This window comes from Psammomys obesus, unplaced genomic scaffold (assembly GCF_907164565.1).
Source record: "Psammomys obesus unplaced genomic scaffold, mPsaObe1.curated_primary_1811, whole genome shotgun sequence".
NCBI classification, from domain to species: Eukaryota; Metazoa; Chordata; class Mammalia; order Rodentia; family Muridae; genus Psammomys; species Psammomys obesus.
The window spans coordinates 28,479,416-28,495,337 of record NW_026596034.1 but is presented as its reverse complement, the minus strand read 5'-3'; the positions used below and the strand labels follow the sequence as shown (position 1 = coordinate 28,495,337).

At 39.1% G+C, this 15,922-nt stretch overlaps 1 protein-coding gene across 1 annotated transcript in view; it reads right to left on the bottom strand.

The window, feature by feature from the left end:
* Window positions 1-15,922, bottom strand: part of Cntnap4 (contactin associated protein family member 4) — a 255,126-nt gene that overhangs the window by 16,282 nt on the left and 222,922 nt on the right. Inside the window, exons 14-15 of the mRNA XM_055621422.1 lie at window positions 13,852-14,008; window positions 9,017-9,144 (exon numbers count right to left, since the gene is read on the bottom strand). Coding sequence (XP_055477397.1) covers window positions 9,017-9,144; window positions 13,852-14,008 — 285 coding nt within the window. The remainder of the gene's footprint in view (window positions 1-9,016; window positions 9,145-13,851; window positions 14,009-15,922) is intronic.

Sequence of the window (15,922 nt, the reverse complement as noted above, 5' to 3'; positions counted from 1 at the left end):
GAGAAGAGAGCACACAGGAGCCTTTCAGAAACAGAACCTGCTCCATAATACACTGAAGACAGATGAGCAGCTATGGACAACAAGGTGGCTTTATTCTTCAGTGCAACCCAATCAAGATAACGTAAACAAAGCTGGTGGAGGTCCAGAAGCTTGGCCCCAAATGTTTCAGTGGTTCCCATGGAATGAACCCTGTGGGTATGTCCTGGGATTTATCAATTCTACTGTTAGATACAAGATCAAGAGAAATGAAAATCTGTGTCCATAAAACAGCTTCAAAATCACATAGGAGCATAGGCACACTGTTCAAAAAAAGAACAAATAACGAATGGATAAAGGGATTAAAATGTTTCTATCTACTCCTATAATGAAATATTATTTGGTCATAAAAACAAGATATTGATACATCATCAACACAGATAAACTTTGGAATATTGTGAAAACAACCATATGCATTTTGTTTTAATATCTATGAAATAGAATAAGCAAGCCTGTAGAGTGATTTTTTCCTTTTTTTTTTTTTTTTTTTACAGTAGCTGCACATGTCTGAGGCGAGAATGAAGGGAAAGTGGACACAAATTTAATTTGCAGATGATAAACAGAATTCTCCCACTGGCTGTGGAGACGGCCATCCCTCTAAAATGAATAAGCACACTGAACATGTCTGCACTGTGCATGTTAAAAAAGTGACTGTAGGGCATGTGAGTCACATCTCAGTAAAGCTGTTGCCAAAAAAATGAGAAGATGTTAAGACTAAATCGGCGGTTTGTTACTAATCCTAAGGTGACAATTATTCTCAAGCAGGTGCAGAATCGGGAAAGATAGCATTCACGCATCCTAGAGGGAAAATAAAAGAAAACAACAACTACTTGACAACAGAATTCAAGAAGAAATAAATCAAAATAAAAAAACAACATTCAAGAACAGAGCGGCTTTAATGATAGGACTACGGAATAATGCTTAAACATAAGCAACACCTCATAAGAATAGCGGAGCTAGCAAAACCTGGTTAGCAATGATTTTTTTTTTGTTTTCTAAACAAAAAAACAAAGAAATGCAGGCCATAAAAACCATTATTTTCCTCCAAGAAATGAGAAAAGCAGAAAATACTTCTGTTTTATAAATAAACACATTTCCGGCAGAGTTGTGTTAGGGCTGCAGTAGCCTGCACAGAATTGAGGCAGTCAACATTCCAGCACGGAGGTGGAGGGGCACATGGAGTACTGAAGGGGTATGGACAGCTGGCAGCTGCTAGGGGATGGGGAGCCGGTTTCCTTTTAGGGGTCCTTGCTAGGTTATCCGTGATCAAGTGGAAGCCACACACCTGTGTGGAAATAGGTAGGACTGGTTAGACTCAGTGGCTTGGATTTTTTCACAAATTGTGGGAGGGAATTTCATTAATTTGGGAGGGAAAGTGGAAGGATGTAGGAGAAGCTGTGGTGGTGAATAAGTGGCGATGTTATCAAAATGCACTGTATACATGCCTGAAGTTCTCAAAGGATTGATAAAACGGTATATACTGGGATTTTGTCCTAGTGGAGACTGGAGGTGGGCACAAAGCCCCGTCCTCAGCTTAAGAAGCTGGTAACTAGGGGAGGAGAGAGCCAGCCGGCTTTAAGGGGACAGGCCCTGGTTGGTCCCCCTACACTCCACTGTATGACCACAAAACCAGAAGAATAATGAGAAGCACAATTAGGATTCAGTGTGTTTCAAAAACAAGAAGACACAAACTTGGGTCGGTGGGCAGGAAATGAGAGTACATCTGGGAAGAACTGGACAGGGTGAATATGATCAAAATACAACGCACAAAATTCTCAAAGGTCTAATCAAAAAGAATTTAAAACATAAAGAAATTTATAATAATAAAATTCAGAACTAAAATACATTCATGTTCTTATCTGAAAGGGTTTTTGACAGCCACAGCTCAGGCTCATTCTAAGCAAATGTCCCAGGTGGAACCAAATGTCCTTTGTGCTGTGAGAAACTTTAAAAGTCAGAATCAGTCTTCCTGTATCTTCTAAACTACTTTCATGGAATGCACACCTCTGCTTATCATTAAATTGCTTATAAAACTCATAACTTATTCTTGCTCTTTACCAATAATTCACAAACCATGTATAGATTTCTTTAGATGTGTATGATGGATCGCTCTCATTCTTCTACAAACTGCTATTTATTGATTACCTTTCATGTCATAGTCAAGTACTAGGTACCAGAAACACAAAAATAAATGAGCAATGGACTTCGCTCTTGAGGGCTCTGGCATAATCAAAAGCTGTATGAAAAATAAGTCTTTCTAACATATTCAACGTTTGCCTCATCAGAGGGCAGGAGGTCTATGCCCTCAAGAGATCTGAGAGGAAGGCTTCATTGGAGAAAGGTATTAATCTGAGTCTTTAAAGAGTTTAGTAAAAAAAAGTTGGGGGAATTTTCATGAAAATGAGAATGAGGGAGAAAGGGAGCTGAATGGCATTCCTCAAGGAGGTTCTGTATTGTAGAGGACTCAAAGAACAGCAGACTATCCATATTATTTCTTTGTGCTGGGTGTGTGAGTGTGTGTATGTGTGTGTGTGTGTGTGTGTGTGTGTGAGAGAGAGAGAGAGAAACATTGTAAGATGCAACAGAGGGCAGAGCTTGTAAAAAAAATTACCTCAAATACAAAACTCATCAAAGGACAAAGATTTTTTAGCATCATGGTAACTCTTGTATTCTCCTTAAGGGCTCTAGAATCTTTAGAAAAGCAAAGTGTGTGTGTGTGTGTGTGTGTGTGTGTGTGTGTGTGTGTGTGTGTGTGTGTGTGTGTGTCTGCGTCTGGGTCTGTGTGTATCTCAGTTTGCACGTGTGCATGTGTGTCTGTCTGTGTGTGTCTGTGTATGCATGTGTGTGTTTGGATGTCAGAAGACATCTTCTAGTGTCAATGTGTCAGTCCTCACCTTCCACCTTATTGGAGACAAGGTCCTTTGCACATCATAGCTGAGTTACTTTTTGTCTCCTGAAAATTTAAAAGGAATTCTGAAGATACTGCAAGGACCACTGGGATACCCAGGCTCTGTCAGTACTACTTCAGACTGGAGCCAACTGCTTGCTTCTAGCTGGGATTCTCAAGCTAATCTTTAGAAAACATGCTTGCTTTCTTTTGATTTTTTTCCCCTTCTCACCCTAATCCATCATGAACTGATGTGTCTGTATGACTACAATAAAAATAAATTGCTAGAAAAACAGAATGAGGAAAGCAACAGCACAAAAACCACCCTCTCTAGTCCATTTTTTTTATTACTGCTCTGTTCAAGAGACATAAATTTCTCTGTCCAATCAGCATAAATCATTCTGAAAGCATACTCTGCATCTTGAACCAACCTCATCATTGACTGGGACCCAGAGTTGCCAGATGAGCACCAGCCTGTGAACCATACTGGCCTAGGACAATACTAAACAGATAGGCCCACAGACTGGAAGTTTCCAGACGGTGGTTGGAAAAAGCTCTACCCACCCACCCCCATGCCTCCTGAATGAGAAGCTATCGGAATAGCTTCAGAGCGCTGGCATAATGTATGCTGATGTAGAAGAATTGTTGGGCCTAGAGAATTGTTGGTCTAGAGGCTGTCAGTGTTAAGACAAATTCAGAGACATCACCCAGCTCCTGGGAGGCCAAGGAGACATAAAAGCACAAGACTGAACATTTCTCAGCTCTCTGCGCATTGGTAAACTCAGATCATTCGTTTAGCCCTTTTGTGTCTGAAGTAAAAGAAAGTTGGGTGTATGTTCAGCAAGACTTTAGAACTCAGAGCTGAGGCAAGGGCTCAGTCGGTAACGTCCTTACCACGCAGGTGTGAGTTCATATCCACAGAACCCAGAGGAAGCTGGGTATGACGGCAGGCATCTGTCTCCACCAGCACTCCTACAGTGAGGTGAGGGGCAGAGATGGAGAACTGCTCTAAGCCTGCAGGCTGGCTTTCCTGGCTTATTCATTAGAGAACAACCAAGGACCCAACAAAAAGGAAAGGTGAGAACTGATACTACGTGTCCTCTGAACATACACATGCACATACACATGCACACATACATGCACACACATGCAAATACACACAGAGAGACTTTGCTTTTCTAAAGATTTTAGAACACTCCTGGAGAGCCAACGTGTTACCATGATACTAAAATGTTTGTCCTTTGATGAGTTTGGTATTTGAGGTATGATTTTACCACCTCTACCCTTTGCTGCATTTTATACAATGTTAGTCATACCTATATACACCATATGAAACAATAATTCCTCTCTTAGGATGTTTTTTTAGATAAAAATCAAGAACTTGCAGGCATTAACTCTGTATTGGTTTTATTAAAGGTCTCCTAAAGCACACAAAAAGGGTGAGCTATAGATATACACAACCACATGTATGGATCAAGCACATTATGCAAAATTAAAGAATCCACATGTAAAAGACAACAGCTTTGAATGTTTCCATTGTTAAGAGATCCTGGAAAAGTCAAAACTATGGTAATAGAAAAGGAAGATGTTTCTGCAAGGGTGTCTGGGTGAAAAGAATTTTAGCAAGGTATAAAAGGGAACTATTACCAAGTGAGGAAAATATTATCTGTTTTATATAGATGATTTTGTAGCTTAATGCGTTTGTCAAAATCTTTAAGCTTTTTCACATTGTCAAATGATTCTCTAACATGTGTCACACACACACACACACACACACACACACAATAAACCGGTTAACTAAAACACTACCTATTGTTGCTTCACCTAAAACTGTGTCATTAAAAGAGCAACATAAATAAAGACAAAGGTTTTAACATCATGGTAATTAAGGATAACAGCATTTAATGGCTTTTTTTTTCTGCCACAAAAAATCAGTTTTACCATTCTAGGCCATCATGCTTGTAAGAGAAGGACCCTGCTTGGTGGAGTCTTTCAGAGAAAATTATGGTAGATCCCATCCTGTTCCCTCCCTTCAACCGCTTTAGGAATCTATTTTATTTGTCCTTCTGTGTGAGAATTAAGCATCCTCCCTAGGGTCCTCTTTGTTATTTAGGTCTGTGGATTGTAGTATGAATTATATGGCTAATATGCACTTGTAAATAAGTATATTCCATGCATGTCTTTCTGGTTCTGGGTTACCTCACTCAGAATGATCTTTTCTAGTTCCATCCATTTGCCTTCAAATTTCATGGTTTCCTTGTTTGTAATAGCTGAGTAGTATTTCATTGTGTAAATGTACCACAATTTCTTTATCCATTCTTCTGTTGAAGGACATCTAAATTGTTTCCAGATTCTGGCTATTATGAATAAAGCTGCTATTTAAACTCCAGCAATCCAAATAATCCAATTAAAAATGGATTTCAGAACTAAACAGAGAACTCTCAACAGAGGAATATCGAATGGTGGAGGAACACTTAAAGAAATGCTCAGCATCCTTAGTCATCAGGAAAATGCAACTCAAAATGACTCTGAGATTTCACCTTACATCCATCAGAATGGCTAATATCAAAAACTCAAGTGACAGCACATGATGGAGAGGATGTGGAGAAATGGGAACATTCTTACACTGCTAGTGGGAGTGTAAACTTGTACAACCACTTTGAAAATCAATCTGGCTCTTTCTCAGGCAATTGGGAATAGTTATACCTCAAGACCCAGCTATCCCACTCCTCGGCACAAAGCTGAAAGATGCCCCACGATAGAACAAGGACTCCCTTCTTTCCTAAGCCCCAGCCCAACCAAGTCTTGCCTGGCCTGAGCCCTCCTCCTTTCATTTTTCATTGCATCACATCAAAGGTCACATTGCCGGTCACCTTGTGCTTTCAACTGAATCAGGAGAATTCAGTTATTTTAAGCCCTAAGTTATCCAAAGCCCACTCCCGATAATGTCGGGGTGATGTTTCATTCCCTTCCTCTGCTTACAAAGCCCCCTTTTACAGGGGCCTTTATCTGTGTGCCATTCACTTTGAACTTGGCTGGAACATTGCAACTTTATGTGTTCAGATCCCCACATACTGAAAATGAGCGAGACTATTCTGCTGTCATTGATCTTGTGACAGAACATTTCACAAAAGGCTTTTTTGTGGGAACTAGTCCTTAGGCTCTGCTCTGGTTTGAGTGCGAAGTGCCTTCCTCAGATGCCTGTGTTGGAGGGTTGGTCTTTAACTAGACAGCAGTTCTCAGCATGTGGTCTCATCCCCTCCCCAGGTTGCGTATGAGATACCCTGCATATCAGGTATTTACATTACGATTCATAACGGTAGCAAAATCACAGATATAAAGTTGCCACAAAATGATTTCTGAAGGCTGGCGTTACCGCAACCCGAGGAACTGTATTAAAGGGTAACAACAATAGAACGGTTGAGAACCACTGACCTGGAAACAATAAGTCGAAGGTAATGGATGAGGAGGGTTGGGAGTTAGTCAGTGAGTTAATCCATTGGTGGAATCATAATTTGACCATGTTGTTGGGAGATGAAGATCGACTAAGGAGAACCTAGGCCGAGGAAGTGGACGGCTGTGGCGGACCTTCAAAGGGTGCATCAAGTACCCCAGCTCTTTCCTCTCTCTGCCTAACCCACTTCTGTCTCTGCCTCTTTCTCTATGCTTTCTGCCACCATAAGGTGAGCAAATTTGCTTTATGCCTCTCTTCTTTGCCTTTCTGCAATGACTTTTCCCCTCACTGCAGCACCAAGCAAGAGAGCCAACTGACCACGGACTGAAACTAGGAAAATTAAGAAAAATAACAAACAAACAAACAAACAAACAAACACTCCTCCATTCGAATTATTTCTGTCAAGATATTTTGCTGCAACCGTGAAAACCCAAGACAAAGCTCGAAGTAAAAACGAGCCTTACCTCACAAACTATACGAGGCAAGAAGAGCAAGTATTCAATACCAGGTTAATGAATAGGTCAGAATTAGCAAGCCTCAGACTACAACAAACAGTTCAGATATTTATGTTGCTAAGATTGCTTTCTTCAATATCCCCTTAATCGTAATATTCAAATTCTAGTTCACCAATGTTAGTGGGATAGACACTTGGACTCTAGAATCTTTTGCACGTGGCAGTCTAGTGCCCTGTAAAATATGTGTCAGCAACCCTGACCTCTCCCAGCGCATGAAGCCCACATTCCACAACTGGGACAAGCAAGACATGTCTCCATTTACTATAATATCAACTGGGAGAGGGCAGATAGAGTATGGACTCCAAGGCACAATTAGAATTTGTAAAAAGTATGCACATCAGTGTGTTTATATGCATAGTACATATCTATGTGGCTCTCTGTGGATGTGTTTAGATGTGTTTGAGTGTGTAGGTATATTTGTATGTGTGTAGATATGTGTGTATGTGTATGCTCACATATTCTGCAAGAGTTTTAGGTAAAGAAATGCTAAGCGTTGGGCCTAATGGCTTGGAAGTTAAGTGTACTTATTGGTCTTTGGAAGGACCCAGGTTCAGTTACCAGCATCAAAACCATTGCTCACAACTAGTAACTACATTCCAGTAGAGCTGCAGTCCTCTTCTAGCCGCTGCAGGCAACAAGCATTAATGTGGTGTGTACACACACACACACACACACACACACACACACCAGGCACACACATTAAATAAAATGTATTTTTTAATAAAAATCTTTCTTTGAAAAAATAAAAAGGGATGGAGGGAGAGAGGAAGGGAGGAAGGGAGGAAAGACATCAAAAGGGATTAAAGTAGTCGTGATCTCAGTAGAAGCACACCTAAGTCTCAGCAATTGCGGCACATGTAATAAGAGGGGGGCCTGGCTAGTTACTGCAGTGTTGTTATCCAAGCTCGTGGGGACAGGGCAAGTGCTGTACAGACGCACTCCTCTGTAGGCACAAAATACTGCTCTACTCCTCCAGTGCATGCTGAGTTTACAACCTCACCTCTCCGCTCATATTTCCTCCCTCCAGGAAACATCCCTATGTCATCTTCATGTGATTGTGGGATTGAGGCAGGGCTAGAGCTGACGAACACCAGAAATGGCGGGTGAATAGCAGTTTTATAGAATGCGTATGTAATGTTTATAGGCCAGGAACATCTTTGCTTTTTAACTAAGCAACTTTGCTGTGCATCTCCCTATATCTTCCGAAGCTTACATCTTTCCTTCTTCCACGGAGATCCTACAATAAAATTGTATTTAAGGTATACTTTTAATGCAAACAAATATTTCTTTCTGTGCCCATTTTAATTTCTAAAAAATACTAGGAGCATGTATAACTAATGCATCTACCTTTAAGCTAACTGGCTTCAAAGAGGTAGAGGTTAAAAATCTCTGCTCATTTCATTCCCTGATTTAAAAAAATATATATGTAGATATGTGGGGGGGGGCATGCTCTGTGTGTGTATGTGGCATGTAATAAACTACTTCCAAATTTTAAAGTCCTACTTTAGAATGATAATACATTGAATACACAGAGCAGAAGTCCAATTGTTTGACAGTCAAGTCACACACATATAAACTGAAAAAAGAATAGAGATTAAAGGTTGAAATATGTTTGATCAAAATGACATCTGCTTCTATTGATGTTCTTATCTTACCCCAGGCTTACCAGTAGGAAGTACACATGAATCCTTAACCATTTTGTACAGCACTGATTCTTTCTAAGTTGACAAAGATACAGAGAAGTTTAGGGATGCTGGGATGCATTTATGGACCAATCAGTTGGGCAGCCAATGGTGTTTTGAGCTTTCATAAAGTAAGGATGGTTGATGGGAGAGATACTTGCTGCCAAGTCTCATGGTCCGTATTCAATCACTGCTACCCAAACACTGGAAGGTAAGAACAGACTCCCTCAAGTTGCCTTTTGGCCTTACATGAGCATGGTGACATATGTACTTCCTTCTACCCCACACACCTCCACTGGGCAAACAGTGAATAAAATAAATTTGCATAATCCACCTCATAGGTTTTCTGGATAGAAGTGTGAGTCAATAATCCCTTGATAAACACGTGAGGCTTAAACAATCAGACTTTCTTCTGCTAATTTCATGCACTGGGACCACTTACTGTCTCCCCGGCAGAGCAGAGGCCCCAGTTTATAAGCAGCTTCTGAATGTGGGCGTCCGGTGTCTGTAATCACTATCTTAGTGACAGGCAGATGTTCCTTATAGGAGAGGAATCCAGTGTCATTGGTCCTAAAATAAACAGGAGCAGCAACAAAATACTTCAATTATGATGATGATCATCATTCTAAAATAAGCAACGATTTTTCCCAGCACTTCTAAATGAAGACTTTCCTACTAAGTTTGGACACTTACAAAAAAATAAATAAACAAATCCAAAATTGCTCATCTTAGCATACAAAATATGGCAAGATGTTAGTATCCCTTGTAGACATTAAAGTCTAGACTACAAAAATATAACATAGATTAAGATTAGTGTACACTGGCTTTTTGAGTGGATGCCTTTCTTTCAACTCAACAGGCCACTCCCCCTCTATGGAATGCTCAACTACTGGCCTAGGTGGACTCCAGGGCAGGGTAGTCACTGTCTTTATTGTGTCCCCTCTGCTGACTTCACTGGGGTTCAGTGGACAGTTCCAAACTCATGGTCACCCAGATGGCTGTGGTGAAACCTTGTGTTCACAAAACAAAATGGAAAAAACAAAAACAAATAAACAAAAAAACATGATTGTGGGAAAGAGACTTACTTATAGGGGAGAGGAATGGACAGGAGGAGGAGGTAAGAAAATCCAGAATGCATAATATGCATGCATGCATGATATTCTCAAAAAATAAATGGAATTAATAATAAATAAATAAGAAAACAAATAGGTAGGTGTGTAGATAGATAGATAGATAGATAGATAGATAGATAGATAGATAGATAGACAGATAGATAGATGATAATAAGCTGTCCTTATCACTATTTCTAAAACAGACAAAAATAGAACAGTGGCTATATTTTTTTAACGGGTAAAGATTTTTCAAGTATTTATTTGACTGACATGGCTATCTTATTGACACGTAGCATGTACATTTTTTAGGCAGTGTTTACTGTCCGCTCCTTTTTTTCTCCTATGGTCTATTTGCACGTTGTGTGTGTGTGTGTGTGTGTGTGTGTGTGTGTGTGTGTGTGTGTGTTCTTGCTGTCTTGTACTTGTTGAGCCACTCCACATTCCTCTATACTCAAGCCTCTCTCTCTTCTCTTTTCATTTTGAGATACACTCTACTGCTTGTATATTAATGTTTTCTTGATGAATTATAAAATGCATCCATTTTATATAAGTCTACTTACATTTTATGTCATATAACACTATGTAACATCAGAAGCTCTCCATGAGATTGTTTAACACCCCAAACACACAGAAACACACACACACAAGCTGTTTTGTGGCATTGCAGAAATCTATTTTGAATGCATATTGTGAACTTCTCAATGCAACTGAACAGTGAACTTTATTTTTTCTAATTTAACACTGGGTAATTTATAATAATTTCTAGTGCTCTTCATTTCTTCTTAAATACTGGAGATTTTACCTGATGTGATTTCTTGTTATCCCTGAATATTTGTTATCCCTGAAATGAATACTTTCATTTCAGATGTTAATTTGCCATTCTGAAATATGCACTCTGTCCTTTGGAATAGTTCACTTTTATTTGCTTTAAGTTCCCTATTCACTCACATTTTTACCTCTACATCTACAAACATGCCGATAATGTTAGCTTTAAAGATTTCACTTGCAAATTTTAAAATGTGGCCAAGACTGTGTTTACAATAACCTCATTCAATGCCTTGATTTTAGATGAAAGTTTACTTTCCTGAATATCCAGCAATGTATATGGTGTTCTGGGTAATGTGGGTGATAACTCAAGAGGTACTATATTTTTGTTGTTCAGTAACATTCTATTTTTCCCATGGGCATTTAAACAGAGTATGGTTTTGTACTCCAGGGCTCCTTAGGTCTGCCTCACTCTGGCTTTCCTAGTCTTCCCTCTCAATTTGAGGACATGTCTTTGCAGTAAGATGTGAATCTTTGCCACTTCTGCTCTAAATTGAAGGATTTTCAAAGCCTATCTCAGAGACCAAACAATCCAGATCTTTTTTTCAGTAGTCACCGTGGGAATGCCCTGTTGTTTGTTCAATTTTCTCTTCATGGCTCTCTCCTTGGACCTAAAATCTCTACTCCTTCACGTGCACTTTGAAAGGAAGTTGAAGGTCCAAGGCAGGGGTTATGGGGCAAGTTCGTCAAAACCAGCTTCCTTTCATCTGCATAATATCCTACACCTCAATTTTCAGTCATTCTGGAATCCCCACACTCTGCCTCCTGATACATTTTGCCAAATATAAAAATAAAGATTATATAGTATTGCCTTAAAGTTTAAGCTCCTAATGAAAAGATGCAACTGGTGTCTGCAAAGGACAAAGAAGCTAGATTCAAATTGTAGCTTCTACCCAACTTGGTTCTCTTCTTTTAACCAATCATGAAAGGCCCTGTCTATGTTTGATTCCACTACCCTTCCCTTTACTATATGATATTATATATTAATATAATAATATATTATTATATATAATTAATAATATCATATTTAACATATGATATTATAGATATGTATATATATATATATAGAGAGAGAGAGAGAATTATCATGTTTTATTATATGTAATAAGTGTTTGTTTTCTTGTATAAAAATCCACTACAAGTGTACCTGGTGCCTTTAAAGGGTAGAGGAGATCATTAGATTCCCTGGAACTGGAGTTACAATTATTAGCTCCCAGGTGGCTGACAGGAGCTGAACTAAGGTCCTCTGCAAGAGCAGCAACTGCTCATAACTGCTGAGCCATCTCTTTGGTCTCAAATACTTATTTTTTAATTGCATTTATTTATTACATTTATTTATTTAAACTCTTTTGGGGGGAATGTGTGCCATGGTGTGTGTGTGTGTGTGTGTGTGTGTGTGTGTGTGTGTGTGTGTGAAAGTCAGAGGGAAATCTGCAGTAACTGGTTCTTTCCTTCTTCCAAGGGATCTCAGGGACTGACATCAGGTCATCAGGCTTGGCAACAAGTGTCCTCATCTGCCATCTCTGCGGAGTTCTAGAGACTTTTCTTACCATCTTCACAAAAATTGCTCACACACTGATAACTGTAATTTTAGGTGTGTAAGGATGTTATTAGCAATTTTTAACAGCAACAACAAAAAAAATAACCACTAATAGTTTCCCAGTGCCTGTAGAACACATGGCTAATTAAAACTAGTTTTTAAATATAAAGAGTTTCAAACTTCTCAGATTACATTCTGCTTATACATAAATAACCTTCCATATAACTATGTTTTTATGGACTCAGAAAAATATTATAACTATCTAGATCTTGAGTAAAAGACATGATAGTCTCTGTATAAAATTAACTAAAATCTCAATCACAGCTCGAGGTCCTTCTAGACTGCATACAGGTTCTTCTTCCATGTTGTTCTAAGAACATGTACAAGCATGTGTTTGTACATACATGCAAATATTATAAAATTCATGGACCAACCATGTATATGGCATTATTATGACCATGATGTTTGACAGGCAAACAAACATCATTTACAAGATAAAAACAATGAGTTCACCTAACAGCATCTGATCACAGAAATGTATGTACAACTTCTAGTCAAACCAGTCATGCTCTCAAATCCAGGTTGTAGACGCTTCAAAGTGCTCAGAACAGTCGACAGTTAAGCAGGACGTGTTTACCAACATCCCCCCATCAAGGCTCAAAGAATACTAGGAAGAGGGAGGAGAGGATTTGGAGTAGAGGGGAAAATCATGATCAAAATATACTGTATAAGAAAGTAAGAAAAGAATGTAACAGCCAGAGGGAAGAGAGGAGTGCTGTAGAGAGCTGTATTCAGCATGACATGGCTCTTGACTCACGGACCCAGCACCTGTAATGACCTGCACCCGATCAAGCCTGTGAACATTCCAGCAGGGACTGAGGAAGAGTGCACATGGGGCCCTGAGGAACTCCAAAGTTTCCACCCCTAACTGAGGAGCAGTTGACAGCTTCTGGGGGAAGAGACCCATCCTTGCACGGGAGTTTCCCATGTGCCAATGGACGGCTGCACACCCATGCACATGTGGAAGAGACTAACTGGTAATAGGTGTTGTTTGTTTGTTTGTTTGGTAAGATGAAGACTAAGTTGGGAGGAAGACATGTGCATGGAGAATCAGGGCAGTTAAAGGGGAAAGTGGGTCAGAACATATCGTATTGGGTAACTGTAAAACAGAGTAAGTTTTTAAAAATAAATAAATGTCTTCAGGTCCAGCTGCTTAATAATATAAAACTGACATGTAGGGTAAAGAGACGTGGATATTAACAATATAGAAGAGTAATATATGTGTACCGCCTGTGCTCAAAGACAAAGATTTCATTTAAAGTTTTTAAGATAAAAAGGACACATACATAGGATTTATTTTCTGATTAGAAAAAAATTACTCATTCAAATTCCTAAATAGTATAAAATCCCATTTTGAAGCTGTTACCCATATAACATTTGTTCTTTAAAAAAATAAAAGAACTACATGCTAAAGTAGTTGCTCAGAATTATACTACTTTAAAATCTAAAAAGCTGTACTTTTTAAGTTTATAGCCTAAATTGATGTGCTTTGGTAACTGTTTACATACTTACTGTAGAAATAGAAGACAGTACTGATATTAACCACTGAAAAGGAACTCCAGAGAATCATAGCTCTCATGTAATAGATGCTTCTGTTCTTTCATGTGATAAAAAATAAATAAAATAAACAAAATCCATGGTCCATTGTTAAAAATAATCTTTGGAAGTCTTCTTTCTTGACCTATAGAGTTAGAATGACCATACCATGTGTCATCAAAACATAATTGATGGGAAACTTACCATTCGCTTCGATCTGCATCACAGTTGCAATGATACTGAGCATCAATGCAGTTCCCTTCCAAGCCACAGGTGCACTTTTGAGGCAAAGGCCAGGAGCCTCCCCAGTAGGTCTGCGTTTCGTTGGTTCTTCCCACCCACCAGCTCCGAGGACTTCCATCTGAAAGACAAGTGAGAGGGCTGAATCATCTCCTCACATCTTAGAGCATTCTTCTTCCTTCTTTCCTTATTGAAAAGTAAAGATGGGGTGGAGGAGTGAGAGGGAAGGAAGGAGACTGAGACAGATAGAAGACAGACATGCGAGAAGAGTGACCGAGATAGAACAGGAAGACAGAATAAGTAGAAACAGACACAGACAGAAGTAGGTTGATATGATACAGTACTACTAACTGACAGATTTTTTTTAGAAGGAACTATCTTTACAAAATACTTTCTTTAAAAATCTCCTTTAAAACACCATTTTACAACATTTAAAAATATCTGCTATGCACTTATTCTTTGAATATGTGTTCGTGCCTACACGGGTTTACTTGCTTCCCATGCATGCAGGCTTCCAGAAGTCATCAGATCTTCTGAAGCAAGAGTTAGATTGCACTGTGAGCCACCTTCTGTGGATGCTAGGAACCAAATTCAGGCCTTCAGTAAGAGCTCCTCACTGCTGTGCTTGCTCTCTGCCCCCTTATTTTCAGTCTTGAGTGGATAATCTATTGTTGTTGGAATAGAAACCATCAGTCTATGTTTGATCGTGGAAGAGAGTGAGTTCCCACTTGCAACTTAAAAAAAAAATAACCTTTAAAACAAATTAGCATCAAACTATAAACTTTGGTAATTAATATGGTGAAATAAAATTAATTCTAAACCATCAAAGCATCCTGAAATGTTATATAAAGGCACTGATTTGTCTCCATATATTTATTGGCCAAAAAAGACTAGCTGTTCTGGCTGTTTATTAGATATCAGGCATGGTATAGCACTCCTTTGTCATGATTTAGGATTTATCGGGAAGTCTATATTTTCTCTTCCATTTACTGGCTTGCCTATTTATTTGAAGACTACAGAAATAATACTGAAAAATCTTCATGCCTGAAGCGAATATTACAGTAAAAAAAAAAAAAAAGTTTCCCCTAGCTAAACGCATCTCTTTCTACGATAAATGTTCAGCTACCAGCTCCTTCCCAGAGCCAAGACTAAACACGATGCCAAGGAATTCAGGCAAGTAGCAGACAGAACATTTAGTGGAGGATTTGTAGAAAGGGAGGTGAGGCATGCAGGCAATCTATCTTGGAGGAGAAAAAAAAATTCAGAGGCAAAGAATCATAGTGTTTGGAGACACAGAGTAATGGAATAACGCAAGCAACGTCAAATCGGTCAGGTCCCCATGAAGGACTGGGCATTCTCCTTTTGACTTTCAAACTTTTGTGTTATCACCACCATTTCCACTGGGACTGTAGCTTTTGCTCACTCAAACCCTACTCACCAACACAGGACTTACTTTTATCTACTATTAAGTAGCCCTTCTGTAAATGCTGACAACTTCTCTCCCAGCATTATTGCAAACACCTGCCATGTTTAGGAGAAGAACGAAAAAACGGAAATTTGGAAGCTTGTGTTACGTAAAGCTATGAACATCAATATTTCTATCTTGATTAACTCACAACTCATCAAACAGTTAAGCACGCTTGCTTCCTTTTTAGTGTTAAGGTACACTGCTTAAGATACATGCTCAAAGAGTAAGGAAATATAGGTTGGTATTCATAAAAACTAAATCATGTTTTACAGCTGCATTTTTGATCTTCCTTATAAAAGATAAATTGTTGAATGCTTTGTATATTACTTATCACTACATTGTGTGTGTATGCTGTATGTGGTGTGTGTGGTGCAGTGTGTGTGTTTGGGATATAGTGTATGTATGTGTGGGATGTGTGTATGTGTGTGTGGTATGTGTGCATTTGGGTGGGCATGTGTGTGTAAGTATGTGTGTGTATAATATGTGTGTGTTGTGTGTATGCTGCGTATGCCGTGTGTGTTGTGTATGTGTGTGTGTTCACATGGGTGTATAGTACCTGTGTGCCAG